Below are 14959 nucleotides of genomic sequence, written 5' to 3' on the forward strand. Positions count from 1 at the left end.
AGCACAGATGCCAGCCTGCTTCCTGTTCAAGGCAGGAAAAACTTGGCTCTGTTTCCATTTGAATCAGTTAAACAAAACAAAAAGAAAAAGGAGAAGGGGAGAAGAAATGCTCTAGGTGATCAACATGGCAGGTAGTCAAGTCTTCTGAAGAGTTTTCTGTTCCTTCATCATGCTCGCAGAAGACACCAATTGCTGCTTCTGTGAAAAGGTGTGCCACGCCCCAGATGGAATCTCACAGTCCCTCATCTCCAAACCTACTAAAAAGAAAACGGCATTTTTCTTCTGCATTGTTGTTATTTGTAGGGTGGGGAAAGGCAATCTGAAAGGCTTGCTGTGGTGTTTGAAACAACATACATTACAACAGCATGGTGACCTCCGTCCACGCGTTCTGCCTGTGTGTTTCGGAGGAGATTAGTGCATTACAGGCTGACTTTGTGGACAGCCTGATTAATTGCTGCTACTGCCAATTTACAGTGTGTCCCTCTTGCTGTTTAGATTCAGATTAGGATAAAGAAATTAGTTTTTTGTTTTTTTTTTTTTTTTTTCCCCTCCCTTACCCTTCCAGAAGCCTTTGTGAAGTCCTTTGGCCAAAACCAACAAATGTTTTGCCAAGTGATATTAAAAGCTTTGGTGGAAGCTGTGGTGACTTGGGGCAGATCGTCATTGCTGTATTGCTCGCGTGTGTGTATGGCTGTTTGACAGATGCATTGTTGTGTTTGGTTTTTTTTTTTTTCCCCAGTGAATAACCAAGGGAGCTAATGTTAAGGAAAAATCACACAGTGTATCATGGCTGGAGAAATTTTTTTTTTTTTTGAGAAATATTTTTCTAGGTCAATTATAGCATTTACTCTTTTATGTTTCCTCAAGCATTTGGAAAGAGGTTTTTTCCAAGGTGTGAAATGATCCTTGGAAGCTCACTCTTTTTCCTCCTTCTTCCCCCCATTACTGTATATATTTCTAAGGTTAGCATTTATCTTCATTCTCCAACTCAAAAGGCGAACTTGCACTGTTATTTCAGGCTGTGGTAAAAGAGTCTGAGCAGCTGTCTTGGAGATTGATGTGAAGCTTGTTCCAGTTGATATGAATTAGGTGTAACCACAATCCCTGCTCTCTTCTCCCGCCTCTCCCCCACCTCTAAATTAAGTGGCTTGTGGAGTGAGAATCCTGAAGTGGTTTGCTTACGTGGTCTGGCTTTGTGCGACTTCTGGGACTACCTTAGAAGTCAATCTGCTGGTAGCTGCACATTTTTTTTACTATTAGAGTTGGTTTTGGAAGAACATGTTCATGTTGAACATGTACAGAATTGAAACCACGAAGAATAACACTCGGTAAATTTCTGGGCTGTAGTCCTATGCTGGGGACGGCTCAGGAGAGCCTGGGTTTCTGGGCTGCTTTTCCCAATCAAGCCGGTGGGGCTTCTGTGTTTTGTGTGAGAGGAGACCCACCTGAGCCCTGATGTCACCTGACTTGCTCGGGGATTCTGGCCAAGGTCTCCTTCAACCAGGAATAATCATAATCAATATCTGGTGCCGGGGTTGGCAAGGGTAGAAAGCTTTTGTTCAGTGCACTGGGTAACTCCTGAAACAGAGCTCAGCAGCATGAAAAGAGTATTCAATCCTTACCGCTTTCCAGAAGGGAATTAGCCAAACATTCCTTCCTCCAGAAAACATGAATATGGTGTCTGTTGTCCCTCTTATACTGTCAGAAAAATTATGTACAAATACATCTCCTACCCCTGTGCTCCCTCCTTGACTTTCAGGTCACAAATTTGACTGTAGACCATTCTCTGGAAACCTAAAGTCTCTGCCTACCTGTTCCTGACCATCCAGGCTGCTTAACAAGCAGTCTCACTTGCATGAGCTGGTTCTCCTTGGTTGCCATTGTGCTAATTTTGTTATCCTCTTTAGTCATCAGGAAGGCTTTCTACAACTTTTGCTGGAGATGATTATTCTTATGTACTATCAGTTTCCCCAGCTGCCTGCCTGCAGTCTGTATCAGCCCTGAACTTCAAGTTGATGCTATGGTTTTCATTCAGACATAAGTAGTCTTTGCCAGCTAGATCAAGTGCTAATTTATCTTACAGTTCAAATGCACTCTCCTATTTTTCACGTCTGCTTGAAATTGTGCAGTTTACCAAATTTACTTTATTTTCCTGTGGCTGAGAACTTCCCTCTGAATGATCACTCGATTCCACTTCTCTGTTGATCTCCAGATCCAGGCCTGTCATTACCATGGACATCTCCATTTTCTTGCCCGCGTCCATCAACATCACAGCTCCTCAGTGCCATGATGGCTTGCAGCCAGTGAACTGCCTCAATGTCACAGCATGCTTTCGCTTCAGTGGCAAGCGTGTTCCTGGAGAAATAGGTAAGGTACCTGCGCCAGCCCGGGGTGGGGGCATGCTAACAGGTTGAACTGGAGTCAAGGGCTCCCTTTGGAGTCAGTAGCAGAGCTTTTACGTGAAATAAGTTGCTTTGAGGTGAGCTGGGCCATACAGTTTCAGAAAGTTGGAGGCTGCCTGGGCATGTTTTTACCTTCTCATGAGGTTGACATAATACTGAGGCAGTTTCTCCCTCAGTGAAAGGAGGGAAATGTGTCCTTGGGCTTACTGCAAGGACAGAGAACACAGAAGCAACTGATGCTTTGTAAGTTCATATTGCCGGTTTGCCTCTAGATAATACATTCCTGTATCCATATCATCTATCAGTGTTATCAGAAAGCAAGTGTGATTTGCTCTGGATTAATAGTTGAAACAGAGCCCTATAAATCTGAATTCCTACCAGACATGAGTAAAGCCTTTTCTATGCATCAGTCTACCTGTCTGTAAAATGATTATAAATAGCCCAGTATTTTACTGATGGTAAGACCATCCCTGGAAGTGTTAAAGGTGAGGTTTGGTGGGGCTTTGAGTCACCGGGTCTAGTGGGAGGTGTCCTTGTCCGTGGCAGGGAGGTTGGAACTAGATGATCTTTAAGGTCCCTTCCAACCTAAACCATTCTACGATTCTATTACTATCTTTCAGGTTAGTTAGTCTCTGTAAAACACATGGAGTTTCTCGGGTGAATGGAATTGTGTATGGTGTGTAATTGTGCAAGCCTTTACGTCTTGGCTGCATTAAAATATTACTTGTCTTTTACGTCCCAATGTTTACAAGTCTTAGATATTGTGTGAAGTGGTATGGGAAAGATACAGCATTTCTAAATATTGTAAGGTCTGGGTTTGTTTAGTTCAGCCACGATGTTTTACCTTCACCATGCTGTAGGAATGGCAGAAGACTTGCAGTGTGCTGCTCAGGAAAGGTACCTCAGCCTCACAGTGTGCTGCGTCTCTGCAGCGGTCTGGTGAGGAATTGGAGGAAGCAGTGCCTCCTGCTCTGTGCCCCAGCCTTTCTGAACCACTAATCGAGAAGGGTGAGAGATGCATCTGTGCATCCCAGTATGCAGAACTTGCTGCAGTACTTGGATTTTAAATGAGTCAGAAAAGGAAAAGGCTTCTTGCTTCTTCTTTTGCCATTCACATGGAGTGAGAACTATAAGGTGCTTGTTGAAGTTGCTCTCTGCAGCTTGTCACTTTGTCACCTGAACAGCTCAGAAAAGTGGAGTTACTAAATTTAAGATTCGTCTGGATTCTAACATATCGGTGCAACTCAGACTTCAGTTTCTATTTTTGCACTTTTTCTTTCTCTGTAAATGATGACTCAGCAGATGAATACATGCTTTGATAAAGTATTTTTTTGTAATGGCTGCTACTCTGTCAGTTAAGAAAACACCTCCGAGTCCTCCAGGGGTGTTAATTCCTTTCTGAAAATCAGTGAATAGATTTTTTGAATATCTAGGTTTTCTTATGTTCCTCAGGGTACTGTTTAAAATGTTTCTTTTGCTTTAATTTCTTATCTCTGGACCTGTGGCTAAGACGTGAGCTGCCTTTTTTTCCAATCTAAATATCTGTTGTCCTTGTTTGCAAAAGACCTATCTTCCTGCTTCATCATGTCTTCCAAGAGCCACTTGAATTCCTCTGTGTTGTCATACAAACTGTACTCCCAACAATTTATTGTGGTGAAAGCACATGTGCATCTTCTTTGGCAAGTAACATCCAGCTCATTACAAGGAATTTTTTTACTATTAAGTAGATGATTATAAAATTTCCAACCATTGTCCTTTTATACAATGCTTCTAGCAAAGTGATTTGTCTTGAAAACATTGCAGCCAGAACTATCTGACTGTATAAAACCCCTTGGGGGTATGATTTGGATAAAATATCTCAAATAAGCTTTCAGTTTGTAATCTAACAGGCCATTTTAATTATGTTGCAGTTCAAGAGTATCAATTAACAAAGGGTGGAACAATTCATGGCAATATTGTCATGGTTCCTCTACTGCATGGTTAAATGTAGGGAAAAAAAAAAAATAGAACATCCTTATAAGTACATCGTTATCCAGTTTGGACTCTGAAAGGCATATGGAGGTGTTGAAATGCTATGTCAAAGTTTCGTGGCTAAAAATGTTAGGTTCATCTCATCTTTGGATGTCTGGGGGCAGTCTGTTAAGTCAGACGATGAGAACACAGTGCTGACCCGGAACACCACTCCCCAAAGGCTTGTCAGCACAGACGCTCAAGACTGCTGCTTACTGGTGGAAAGCTGGGCATTGCTCTTGCTTTTGGGTGGTTGAAGCTGGTCACCTAGTACACAATGTTTAGAAAGTCAAGCTGAACATGTAGGCAGCATTCTTCTGTGGCAAATGTGTGTCTTCAATGCTTATTTGAACGTGTGGTTGTTTTGTTAACTGGCATGTGAAGGAAAGTTTGTCTTCATCTAGCACTGCCTCACACTTGCATATAAACCTTCCTCACCTCCCCACCGTCCTTTCTTTTTTTTTTTTTTTTTTGGTGTTTATTGATACTGCTTGATGCTGCCAATGACAGTATAATTCCCATCCATTTTGTGGATACTGTGTGCAGGCTATGGTTTTCAGAAGTATGAATTTATTGCTGAAATGGTTTCATCTGAACAAAGAGCCATGCCCAAGTGAAGCAGTGCCAGGCATTGTCTGACCCTTCGCTCTGCCTCCACGCTTGCTGGAGAGCTGAACATCTAGTTGTATGCCCACTGACAGAGACAGCCTCTGGTACCTCTTGGACGTGTGAGAAATATGTCATTTTAAGTTTTCCCTCTTTCACCTGGGAATCTCTCTCATACTGTTCCTCCCTCCCTTGAGGGGCCGTTGCTTTGTCTCTCCTGGGGTTTCTGTATCTGCAGGAAAGGCAGGGATGAGAGAAAGACTTTTCCTAGCCTAGATGAGCAGACTTCAGCCTGTTCAGATCATACAGTTCTGGGTGACCAGGGCAAGAAAATAGAGGCTGCTGGAATCTCTGTGCATTAAGCGCTGCTTCTGCATTCATCCCTGCAGGAGAATGGAAATAAACTGTGTTTATTTCCATGTCTGGATAATCTACTCAACAACAGCAACAATAGTAGTAATAATAGTGCCAGTGTAAGAATTCGGTGAATTTTAAGTGACTATGAAATGAAGGGATTTGGGCATTTGGCTGGAGTTAGGCAGATGTGTTAGAAACTTCTTCAAAGTTTCTCTTGTACTGTTCACTTCAGGTGTGCATTACTTGTGTGCTGATCCATTTCTAGGGTAGCCTTCGTGTCCCAAATACTGTTGCCTGGAAGACTGGTGTGAGATTTACTGTGGGATAACAGGTAGCTTGACATTTTCGCTCTGTTTGGATACATTTCTAGAACTGATGAAACATGCCTGGTCTAAAACCTGACGAAAGTGGACAATTCTTGTCTGTATCCTGCTGTAGTTTGGTGCAAGCGTATTATTTCTGTCTGTCTCTCATTTTTCCAGTCTGTTTGGATGCAGGCCTAAGATAGCGCTATCCTCAGAATGCCTCAGAAGCAGGGATGCTGTAGGGATGTGTTGTTCAGGGTATGCCTGGAGCAGTGAGGATGGCTCCCTACTTGGAAGCTAGGGACAACACTATGAGAAAGGATTTGAAAAAAAGTTTGAAGTAAAGGGAAAAGGAAAGTGTTTTGGGAGAAGATGGAGGGAATGCCCTATGTACGTTGTCATTTGCTAGGGCATTTTTTTATTTAATAGCTTCATTACTTAAGAATTTTCTCTGCAAGCAAATTTCATGGATCATTTTCACCTCATAATTACTTAAAGAAGGCTAAGAAATGCATTCATCTTCTGATGGCTTTTTATTATTATTTAGTAAGTTATTAATTTCTCTATGTGGTAACCCCCCCCCATTCACGATAAATCAATACTATAGCTAGTAGTTTAACAAGCACTTATGGATGTGCTTATTCCTGCTGAGCATTTTGCCACCTGCTTTTTGTGTGCTGTAGCATCATCTGAGTGGGCAATAAAGGGATGTGCTGGGTGGCTTGGGGTGTGTAAGCTGTCCATTAGCACAGCCAGCTGCTGTTCCCATTTTAGCTCACAGGATACCGCTGCCCGATTTCAATCCCTCCTCACTGCTCTCTGCTTCAGGGCTGACTGCAGCCCTGTGAGGGGGCGAGTCTTGCATCATGAGTACGTATGTTCCACTTAAGATTAAAATTGATTATAAAATGCCTTCTGCCATTTACTTGGTTTGTCTGTTACTGGCTGGACTTGCCTGGTCTGCTGGCTGGCGGTCCTCTTGCAGATATGACCAAAAATTTCTCGGAGTGAGCTGTTATCGAAGCTTTCAGGCATTTATCTGTAGTTATGGAAATGGAATAGTCATTAGAAAAATCAAGCCCTTGATCTGAGCTTATCAAAGCCATGGCAGAGTTTTGTTTTGATTATGTGAAGTTGGGATGGGCAGATCCCCAGAAACATTTCTAACCAGACCTGCTTAAAGATGCTGGACAAATATTTGAAGGCATTACCTGCAAGAGTTAATTTGCTAGCGAAAACTTGCCTCCCAATCTCCTACTGGAGTGAGCAGGAGAAACTTAACACCACCAGCAGTGCTAAGTTTGGCCAGTTATCTCCCCACCCTGGTTGCTTTCTGGAAGCAATGAAGCTGGGGAGGGAAAAAGAAAACCACCTTACTCATGATATTTCAGTTTTTCCACTGATGTGACATCATTGGATATAACATAGAAACAAGTTGTCAAAATAAAGGGGAGGCGGGGTGGGGGATGGGGGTTGGGGTAGGATGGGAACTGTGCTGCTTGATTGAAAACATCCACTGCCGTTTCAGAGCCACAGTAGCTGGGATCACTTTGCTCGGAGGCCTGGTATGGGGCTTGCCTTGGGATGCGTCTCCGCGCCTGCAGCGAGGAATTGTTCTGTGTCTAATACACTGTGCTTCCTTCGGAGAGTCTCCGAGCCTCCCCAGGCGCTGCTGCAAGCTATGCAGCCCTGCCTGCCTTTGGTGTTTCTCCTTTGAAGAGGGCTGTGTCTCCCCATGGGGCGCTTTGCCTCTGCCTACGCAGGGCTTGGCTTTGCTAACGCAGGGCTTGGCTTTGCTAACGGTTTTTCTTGTCTTTATTCTTGGGACGCCGGTGCAGATCTCAGCATGCAAGCGTGCATGTGAGGTCTTGAAAGCAGAAGGGAGACAACTGGGGACGGGTGTGGGATGTGCACACTTTAAAAAAGAAAAAAAAAAGTTAAGAAAGAGACTGCTGGCTAAACATGCTAAAACCTATGTTTCTGTTTAGGTGGTGCTCTTTAGTGGGACTGAGCAAACACCAGTGAGAGGTTTTGGTGCTGAGCTTGTCAGAGTTTGAAACACTTTCAAGGCATTATCCTTCTAAGCAAGTTATTCTGCCAAAAGCAAGCAAAAAAAGTTCAGGTGGAGCCCTATGATGGTAGTTAGGCTGATTCCTCAGCTGTGACTTTTCTTACTACTTAGCGTAAATCTCTGGTTACTTTGTGTGAACTTGTGAGTGAGCTTTTCATGAGAATGCAACACACCGCAAATGGAAGCAAGGTCAGTTTGAATTATGGGAGCTATGAATGTTCACAGAGACTTTTGCACCAAGTTTTACAATATCATTAAATAAATCCTTCAAAGTAGTGAAATTTTGGTGGAGAAATGATTGGAGGTGATAGCATTGACAGCAGTGTTAATTTAGAGAGATGAGGATTTTCATTGATTTAAAAAAACCCACCACCACAAAAACAAATAAAAACACAACAAAACCCAGCAGACGCCTTGCTGAAATGTGGTATAGAAGACCTCAGTCCAGGAATGTGTTACATTTACATTGATTATGTATAAAATTCTGGCTTAAAAAAAAGTTTGCATTTATAAGGAGCATATTATCTGGCATCAATCATTTATGAATTAAAGCATAAATAAAACCAAAGCAATAACTTGGCAAGCACCCTACATATGTAACAAATCAGCACAGGAGCTGGTGCTGGCTGTCATTTATGAAGATTATTGACTAATTAAGCCACTTATAGTGAGCCAATCTCATGGTATTCCCATTATTGCCTTGATAACAGCTAAAATCAATGCAAGCCGTGGTCTGTGATGAGTGAAAAGACCTCACAGCCAGTGTTTTCCTTGTCTGTAGAAAGCAGCAAAACAAGTGTTCGTGCTTCTGCTGCAGTTTCATTGCTCCTGTTGTTGTTATATTTTACCAAAAGGAAAGGTATAGTCAGCTTGGATTATTCAATCACTGTACAACTACTTCAGGTAACAAGTAAGTTTTCTCTTGGACAAAGACTCATTCAGTCACTAACCAACTGATTGAGTTAAGCTACTTATCCTGTAGAACAGCAGGAAACAGGATTTACAGAGATACAGCTCATTAGTCTCTGGGTATTTCTTCTATAAACTGCCAGGGATATGTAACATCTAAGAAGGGGATACTGAGTGCAAGGCAGGAGCCTCTAGTTAAGGTCTAAATGCTAAGATGCCTGCAAATCAACAAAAGTAATTGTCAGGAAGTACCACATCCTGGTTGACATTTGCATGGTTTGTGCTGTTCTAGAAGGAAAACAAACCTTGAGGCTGCTGCTGTTGTTGTTTGTGTTGTGTTTTTGTTTTTTATGTCAGCAACATAGTTTAAGCATCTTTTGTTTCTTTTTTTTATTAAGTGTGCGTGTCTAGATGTACATTTGCACATCACTTCCTACGGGAGAGGATGGGCTGGGGAACGTGACACGAAACCTGGGAGTACATTAGTAATTGGATTTGGGTTTGTGCAGCCACAGGAAGCTTAGTGATTGATTGAGGGCCTGCAAGGGTTGACCTTTCATCAAGCACACATGCCCCAGAGGCAACAGGATCTATTGATAGGTGGCTAGAAAATAACTATTGTTCACTGACATCCTTTGTTTTCTTCTTCCTTTTTAAAACAGGTTTGAATTATAACTTGACTGCTGATGTGGCAAAGAAGGAAAAGAGCCAGCAACCCAGAGTTTACTTTGTGACTTCTGGAGAGACAGTGGTGCAGATCACAGAGAAGTTGCAGCTGTCATACATGCAGGAAAAGTGTGAGCATTACCTAGCGTATGTCAAGGTCAGTTCATTCCTTTCCTTACTTACACTGGCCTCATTGCAATTCCACTCCTTTTTTTTTTTTTAATTTTTTATATGTATATATTCAATCAGTTAAAGTGGTGCTGCTTGGCTTCAGATGTTCTTTGTTTTCCTGACTGGTAGATGAAATTTTTGTGAGTGGAAGCTCAGAACTTCTTGCTTGGCGTGATTTGTCAGTCTGAGCACCACTGGGCCTTCAACACCTGGTGCCAGGAATATGTATTATTTACTTTTGATCAAGCACGTTTGCGGGTGCTTCCTTTCTTCTTTTGGCTTAGTTTGTTGCTACACTTGTTATACTCAAAATAAGGAGGCAAAGTTGGGGTTTTTTTTGGTAGGAGCAGCAGGTTTAGTTTTGTGTTAGGTCTGACTGCATAAGGGGCTGGTGATGCAATCTGCATAGGAATGGCAGGATAACGTGGGGTCTGTCCTGAGGCAATTGGGCTCATGGGTTTGAAGAGTACCCTGGATTTCATCCGGACTTGAAAATAGCAGTGGGATAACTTTATTTCACATGTGTCCTAGGGACACAGAGAGTGCTTTCCAGACATGCTGGGACATAGAAAGGGTCTGTTCTTCCTGTGACAAACTTCATCCAGGGTCTGGTTGAAGAAATGTCACCCAGGTGCCATTCGGTTTGCAAAGTAACCACAATAGTTTTCTTCTCGGCTTTTATAGAATTTTATAGAAACTTATAGAATGGATTTTAAAAGTATATAGGAAGGAGATTTAAACCACATATGTCTTCCAAGCACTAATCTGTCTAGTGGGAAGTATGGTTGTGTGGTGAGTTGCATATCTTCTTCACTAAAGGACGTATTCCCATAGATAAGTGTGGCCTAAATTCAATGGATATCACTTGGGAGTGTCTTGTTTTGAGAATCCAGCAGGTCCAAACATCCCTAAATGTATAAACTTTTCCAGGAAGCTTCTTTGTACCTCAAAACTGTGAGAACGGGAGATAAAATTCATCCTTTGACTTTATCAACATTTTGTGCCTGGCTGTTGAGAGATAAAATAAATAAAGGGACCACCAAGGAGGAAACGCTGTCCTGTTAAGTTGTGTGGATCTCTGGGAAGAGACTAGCTATCTTCCCAATTTTTTTTGTTTCTAGAACAACCTTCGCTTTCTGCTGTGGAAAAGCTCGTTAAAGAAAATGTAGACCTATGAGATTACCATTACTTAGAAAATATGGCTGTGAGTTTACTAATTCTGGTCTTGCTCAAATGAGCACATCTGTTTAGGCTTTAATGTATTGAGTTTGGATGAAAAGGAGCCATATGCCTTTCTATCTTAACCCAATAATTATTTCTTTCATGCTAACCCTGTTGTAGTATTTGGGTATTATACAGAATTTATTAAAGAGCTACATATGCCCAGGAAGCTATTTAAGTTATTGTAGCATTTCTAGCTGCTGTTGGAAATGCAAAGGTAAGATCTATTTTTCTGGAAAAGTCCTGGGAAATTTGATTTTTATAGGCAAGAGAAATGTTTAAGCATGTTTAAAAATGCCAACAACTTAAAGCAAAAAAGCTGGTTAACAAACAAGGCTACTGGCTTTCTATATGATATAAGAAGCTATTTTTCACAGTTGGAAGAATAGCAGGAAGTGTCATTTGTTCGTGTAAGGGAGAATGCAGAGTAGTGGAGAAAGATAATCCCTGTGCTTTCATGGGAAAGGTGATATGATCCACGAGGCTACATGACATTAGAAACATCAAAGAGAGCCCTGCAAACTCTGGAGGAGTGGAAATGGGGTCATGATCTTTCACTGCTATCCTTAAGTAACAGCTAGTAAAACAAAAACCAAAACCCTGAAAAACAAAAAAACTCTCCAAACTTTAACCGGAAATCTCCTTGATTGCGTAATTTTGTGATGGAATGGGTGATAAAAGATGTGGGCTTAAAATATATGAAGTATTTCACTTAGGCTTTCCTCTTTCCTTTTATTTACTGTGTACCTGATGAATTTGCCTCCATGGCAAATCAAGTTGTTTGCAGTTGCATCCTTAATCTGTTCACTTTATTATTGTGCATTTGAATCCCTGGTGACAAATAGGTTTATGCAGTAATATAAGGATGTCAGTTCTGGACTGCCTGGGATCAAGAACAGAGAAGCTGTTTGGACTTGTGCATGACCTCATGTGCTAGCTTGACAAACCCTACTCGGTAAACAAGGCATCTGGTACAAATGGCACACAACAGAGCTCCGTAGGTTACATTAGTTAAATGAAAGCTTGTGCCAGGCCTTGCTGGATGACATTGTCTAACCAACAGGCAGATGTAGCATGCCGGAGGCATAAAACACAAGGACTGAGAAAAGTCATGAAAAAACCAAGACCTGTACAAGCTTGCTGCAGTTTCTTTTGACGGACTTGATCTCGGAGACCCCAGGGAAACTTAGCACTAAAAGAATTGCAGGCTGCAAATAAACTGACAGGAATACTCATTAAATTGTTTTGTAGCTGAGAAGTGTCAATGTTTTCAGCATGGCTTCTTTCCTATTTGTGATTCTCTCTCAGGACAGGAGCTACTGTTCTTTTTGCTGCTACTGAATTTGAGTATTAAAGTCTGTCTTTCCTCATAACTGTGTGACTGAGATAAGTGGATTGCAGACGGTTTGTAGGATATGTGTAGCTCAGAACTTGGTCTTGTACAAGGCAGGCTACCAAATTAGAGCTCAAATTGCTAAAATTATCGTTGTTCATAAGAAAACGTGTTTTTCTGGTTAAGAACAGAGAATAAAATGGAAATACTTTAGGGCTTCAGAATGCTTTGAGTTTGGTTTTGTAGTGGGCATAAGGAAATGGAGAGAGAGGCAGTTTTCCGATTTTTTTTTTTTTTTTTTTTTTTTTTTTTAATTCCCCCCCCTCTTTATTGGAACCTGTTTGATTTCTAGTTATGAAATTTTAATTCTTTGGTATACATAGACAGTAATTCCAATACATCGCCTCAGGTACCATCTGCAAAAGCTGCATTTGTTTTAATTTAAACAACCTTTGGAGGTTTTACTGATACATTCCGTAGAAAATGGACCAGTGGTGCAAGGGGCAATTAATTGAGAAGTTCAGGAGCATCACTGGTTTTCTTGTGTCAGTGCGTAGCTGTTCCCCGCAGTCTCTCGGGCAGTGCTTCGCTGCTGGACAGTTCCTTCTCCGGCCGTTTGGGGATGATGGTGCTGCCACTACAGACCTCTCCTTCAACAGGGACAAAACTATTAACAAGAGATAAATATATTCCGTGGTAACTGTTTGTCGATTTTGCTGGAAGAAAATGAAGCAAAGGTTTAAAACTTACTGGCTTTTTTTTTTTTTAAAGGAATTTGGTTTTTGGTAGAAGGAATGGCAGACATAAATGTGAGAAAAAGGAACATGGTACTAACAGGAGAAGAAGCAGAGATTGTGGAAGGGGGTATAAACAGAAAAGATGAAGGAAATAAATGGGTTTGGAGGCTTTACAAGTGTCTCCCTAATCTTAATATCTGGGCCTGCAGCTGAAATGTAGTTTTCTCTTGGGAACTGCACTTGTCTGATGCTGCGCAGAAGACTTGAGCTGTGTGTTTAAGACGTGCTGCGATTAGGGCATCAGCTCTGAGGCAACATTGATTTCCCTTCTCAGTAACTGCCCTGGTTGTTTCCTGCTTATGTGAGCTCCCCTAATATTTATTATAGATTTACCTGTGGGTAGGGCAAGAGAATTTGACGCAGACAGCAAAGCCCATAGTGCCTGCAGATTTATGCAGGATCAAATATCATCTTTCTTGATTTATCACAAAAGTTTAATGGTGATGATGGTGAAAGTCCCTTGTACAACTCCTGCATTTATTAAAGAAGCACCGTCTGGTTTCTTACTCGCTGTGGGCCAGCCAGCTGGGCTGCCTGTTGCTGCCAGTCACTGCTGTCTGTGTGCAGAGTGAATGTTGTAATAGCTTCAAACACCATCAGCAGTCCTGGCACATGATTAAACCGGGCACAGCATTTATATTTTCCTGAGATCTTTATCTTGGTCACTGTCTGGTTGTTTTAAGCAGTCTCATGTTGCTCATCATATTAACTCTTAATGGGTCCAGCTGTAGCTTATGGGGTGGATGGGGCTGAGAAGCAACAGAGGAGCAGTGATACCAAAGGCTTTTCATAACGGTGTGTAGGTGGGGAGCTCATGCTGTGTTTGTACAGGCAGGCTTGGAATAAAATGCCACCTTTTCAACAGAAATTGCACAGCTGTTTTGTTCACTGCTGAATTCTGTAGCCAAAATTTTGCCTTTTTATAAGTATGTTTCTGGCCTTTGTCTGCCATACATCACTGTTGCTTCAGGTCTCTAAAGATATTCCGGGCTGATGATCTCCCAAAACTTCATCTCTAGTGCTCGCCAGTTTTAGTCACTGTTTGTAGTTGTAATTGTTTCTCCCTCTATAGCTCTTTGATCTCATTTGAGGGGGATGTATGTATTAAAGTCTCTTATTATTAATTCATAGTAATCTGGCTTTTTTCTAGAGTCTAGGTGGCAAAGCATTCAGTCTCTGTCACATGTGAGGTAGAGATGGTATCATCTGGATCATTTGCAAGACATACATACTTCTGAAAATTGTCTGCCTGTGAATTAACATCTCTATGTTAAGGTTTGGCTGGTGGTGTTACAGGATAAAGACACACAGCCAGAGATACTCAAGAGCTTATGTTGAAGGTTGGTTTTTTCGGTTGTTTGGGGTTTTTTTGGTTTGTTTTTTTTTGGCGCAGGGGATTGGTTTCTTCCATACCATCAACATAGAGCCTTTTAGAGGGGATAGGTTTTCAGCAGAGCTTGGTTACTCACTCTTAGCGAGGCCTTTTCTGGGATGCTGGTGCTGTGAGCGATGGATTGTGTGTTGGACATGGATGATAACCACTGCTTTCCAGAGGAAGAAGTGAAAACCAGACCCTTGTCAACTGCAACTCCCCTTGGTGATGACCCAACTAGTCCTGCACGCCTCTCTTTGGGTGAAGAAAGAAGTCAGAACAAGTGAGGGGATGACACTTGAAGCAGAGACTGCTTTCACAGCAGCAACAGCTATCAAAACTTAGTTGCAATTACCTAGGGTTTCACAGGGTTTAGACCATTGGGCAGACAAAGGGAGTGCTGACCTGTCCCAGCCTGCAGCAGGAAGTTTATCGTCACTGGAAGACGAAAGCTGCTGTGTAGTTTTGCCAGGAATGACGACTGCAGTGAGATTCAGTGCTAAGACCAAGAGCAGAGTTGATATCTTTGGGTTTGTTCCTTTTTGTTGTTTTATATAACTTTTTTTTGCCCTTTTTCTGAGCCAACTGGAGAGACTGTCAGGCTGAGACAGATGCAGTCATAGCATATGTTCAGCCTTAAAGGGCTGTGGGATAGGTGGGGTGATCATGAAGCACAGGGGTTTATTTACAGAAGCATGCTTTCCGGAACAATTCTGTTTTCCAAAACTGTGAAACGTGT

At 41.9% G+C, this 14959-nt stretch overlaps 1 protein-coding gene across 1 annotated transcript in view; it reads left to right on the forward strand.

The window, feature by feature from the left end:
* Positions 1–14959, forward strand: part of ITGA9 (integrin subunit alpha 9) — a gene marked incomplete at its 5' end in the record, with an annotated part of 226891 nt that overhangs the window by 46757 nt on the left and 165175 nt on the right. The window contains 2 exons of the mRNA XM_082480032.1: positions 2213–2367; positions 9323–9483. Coding sequence (XP_082336158.1) covers positions 2213–2367; positions 9323–9483 — 316 coding nt within the window. The remainder of the gene's footprint in view (positions 1–2212; positions 2368–9322; positions 9484–14959) is intronic.

This window comes from Vanellus vanellus, assembly GCF_965231255.1.
Source record: "Vanellus vanellus genome assembly, chromosome: 2".
Lineage (NCBI taxonomy): Eukaryota > Metazoa > Chordata > Aves > Charadriiformes > Charadriidae > Vanellus > Vanellus vanellus.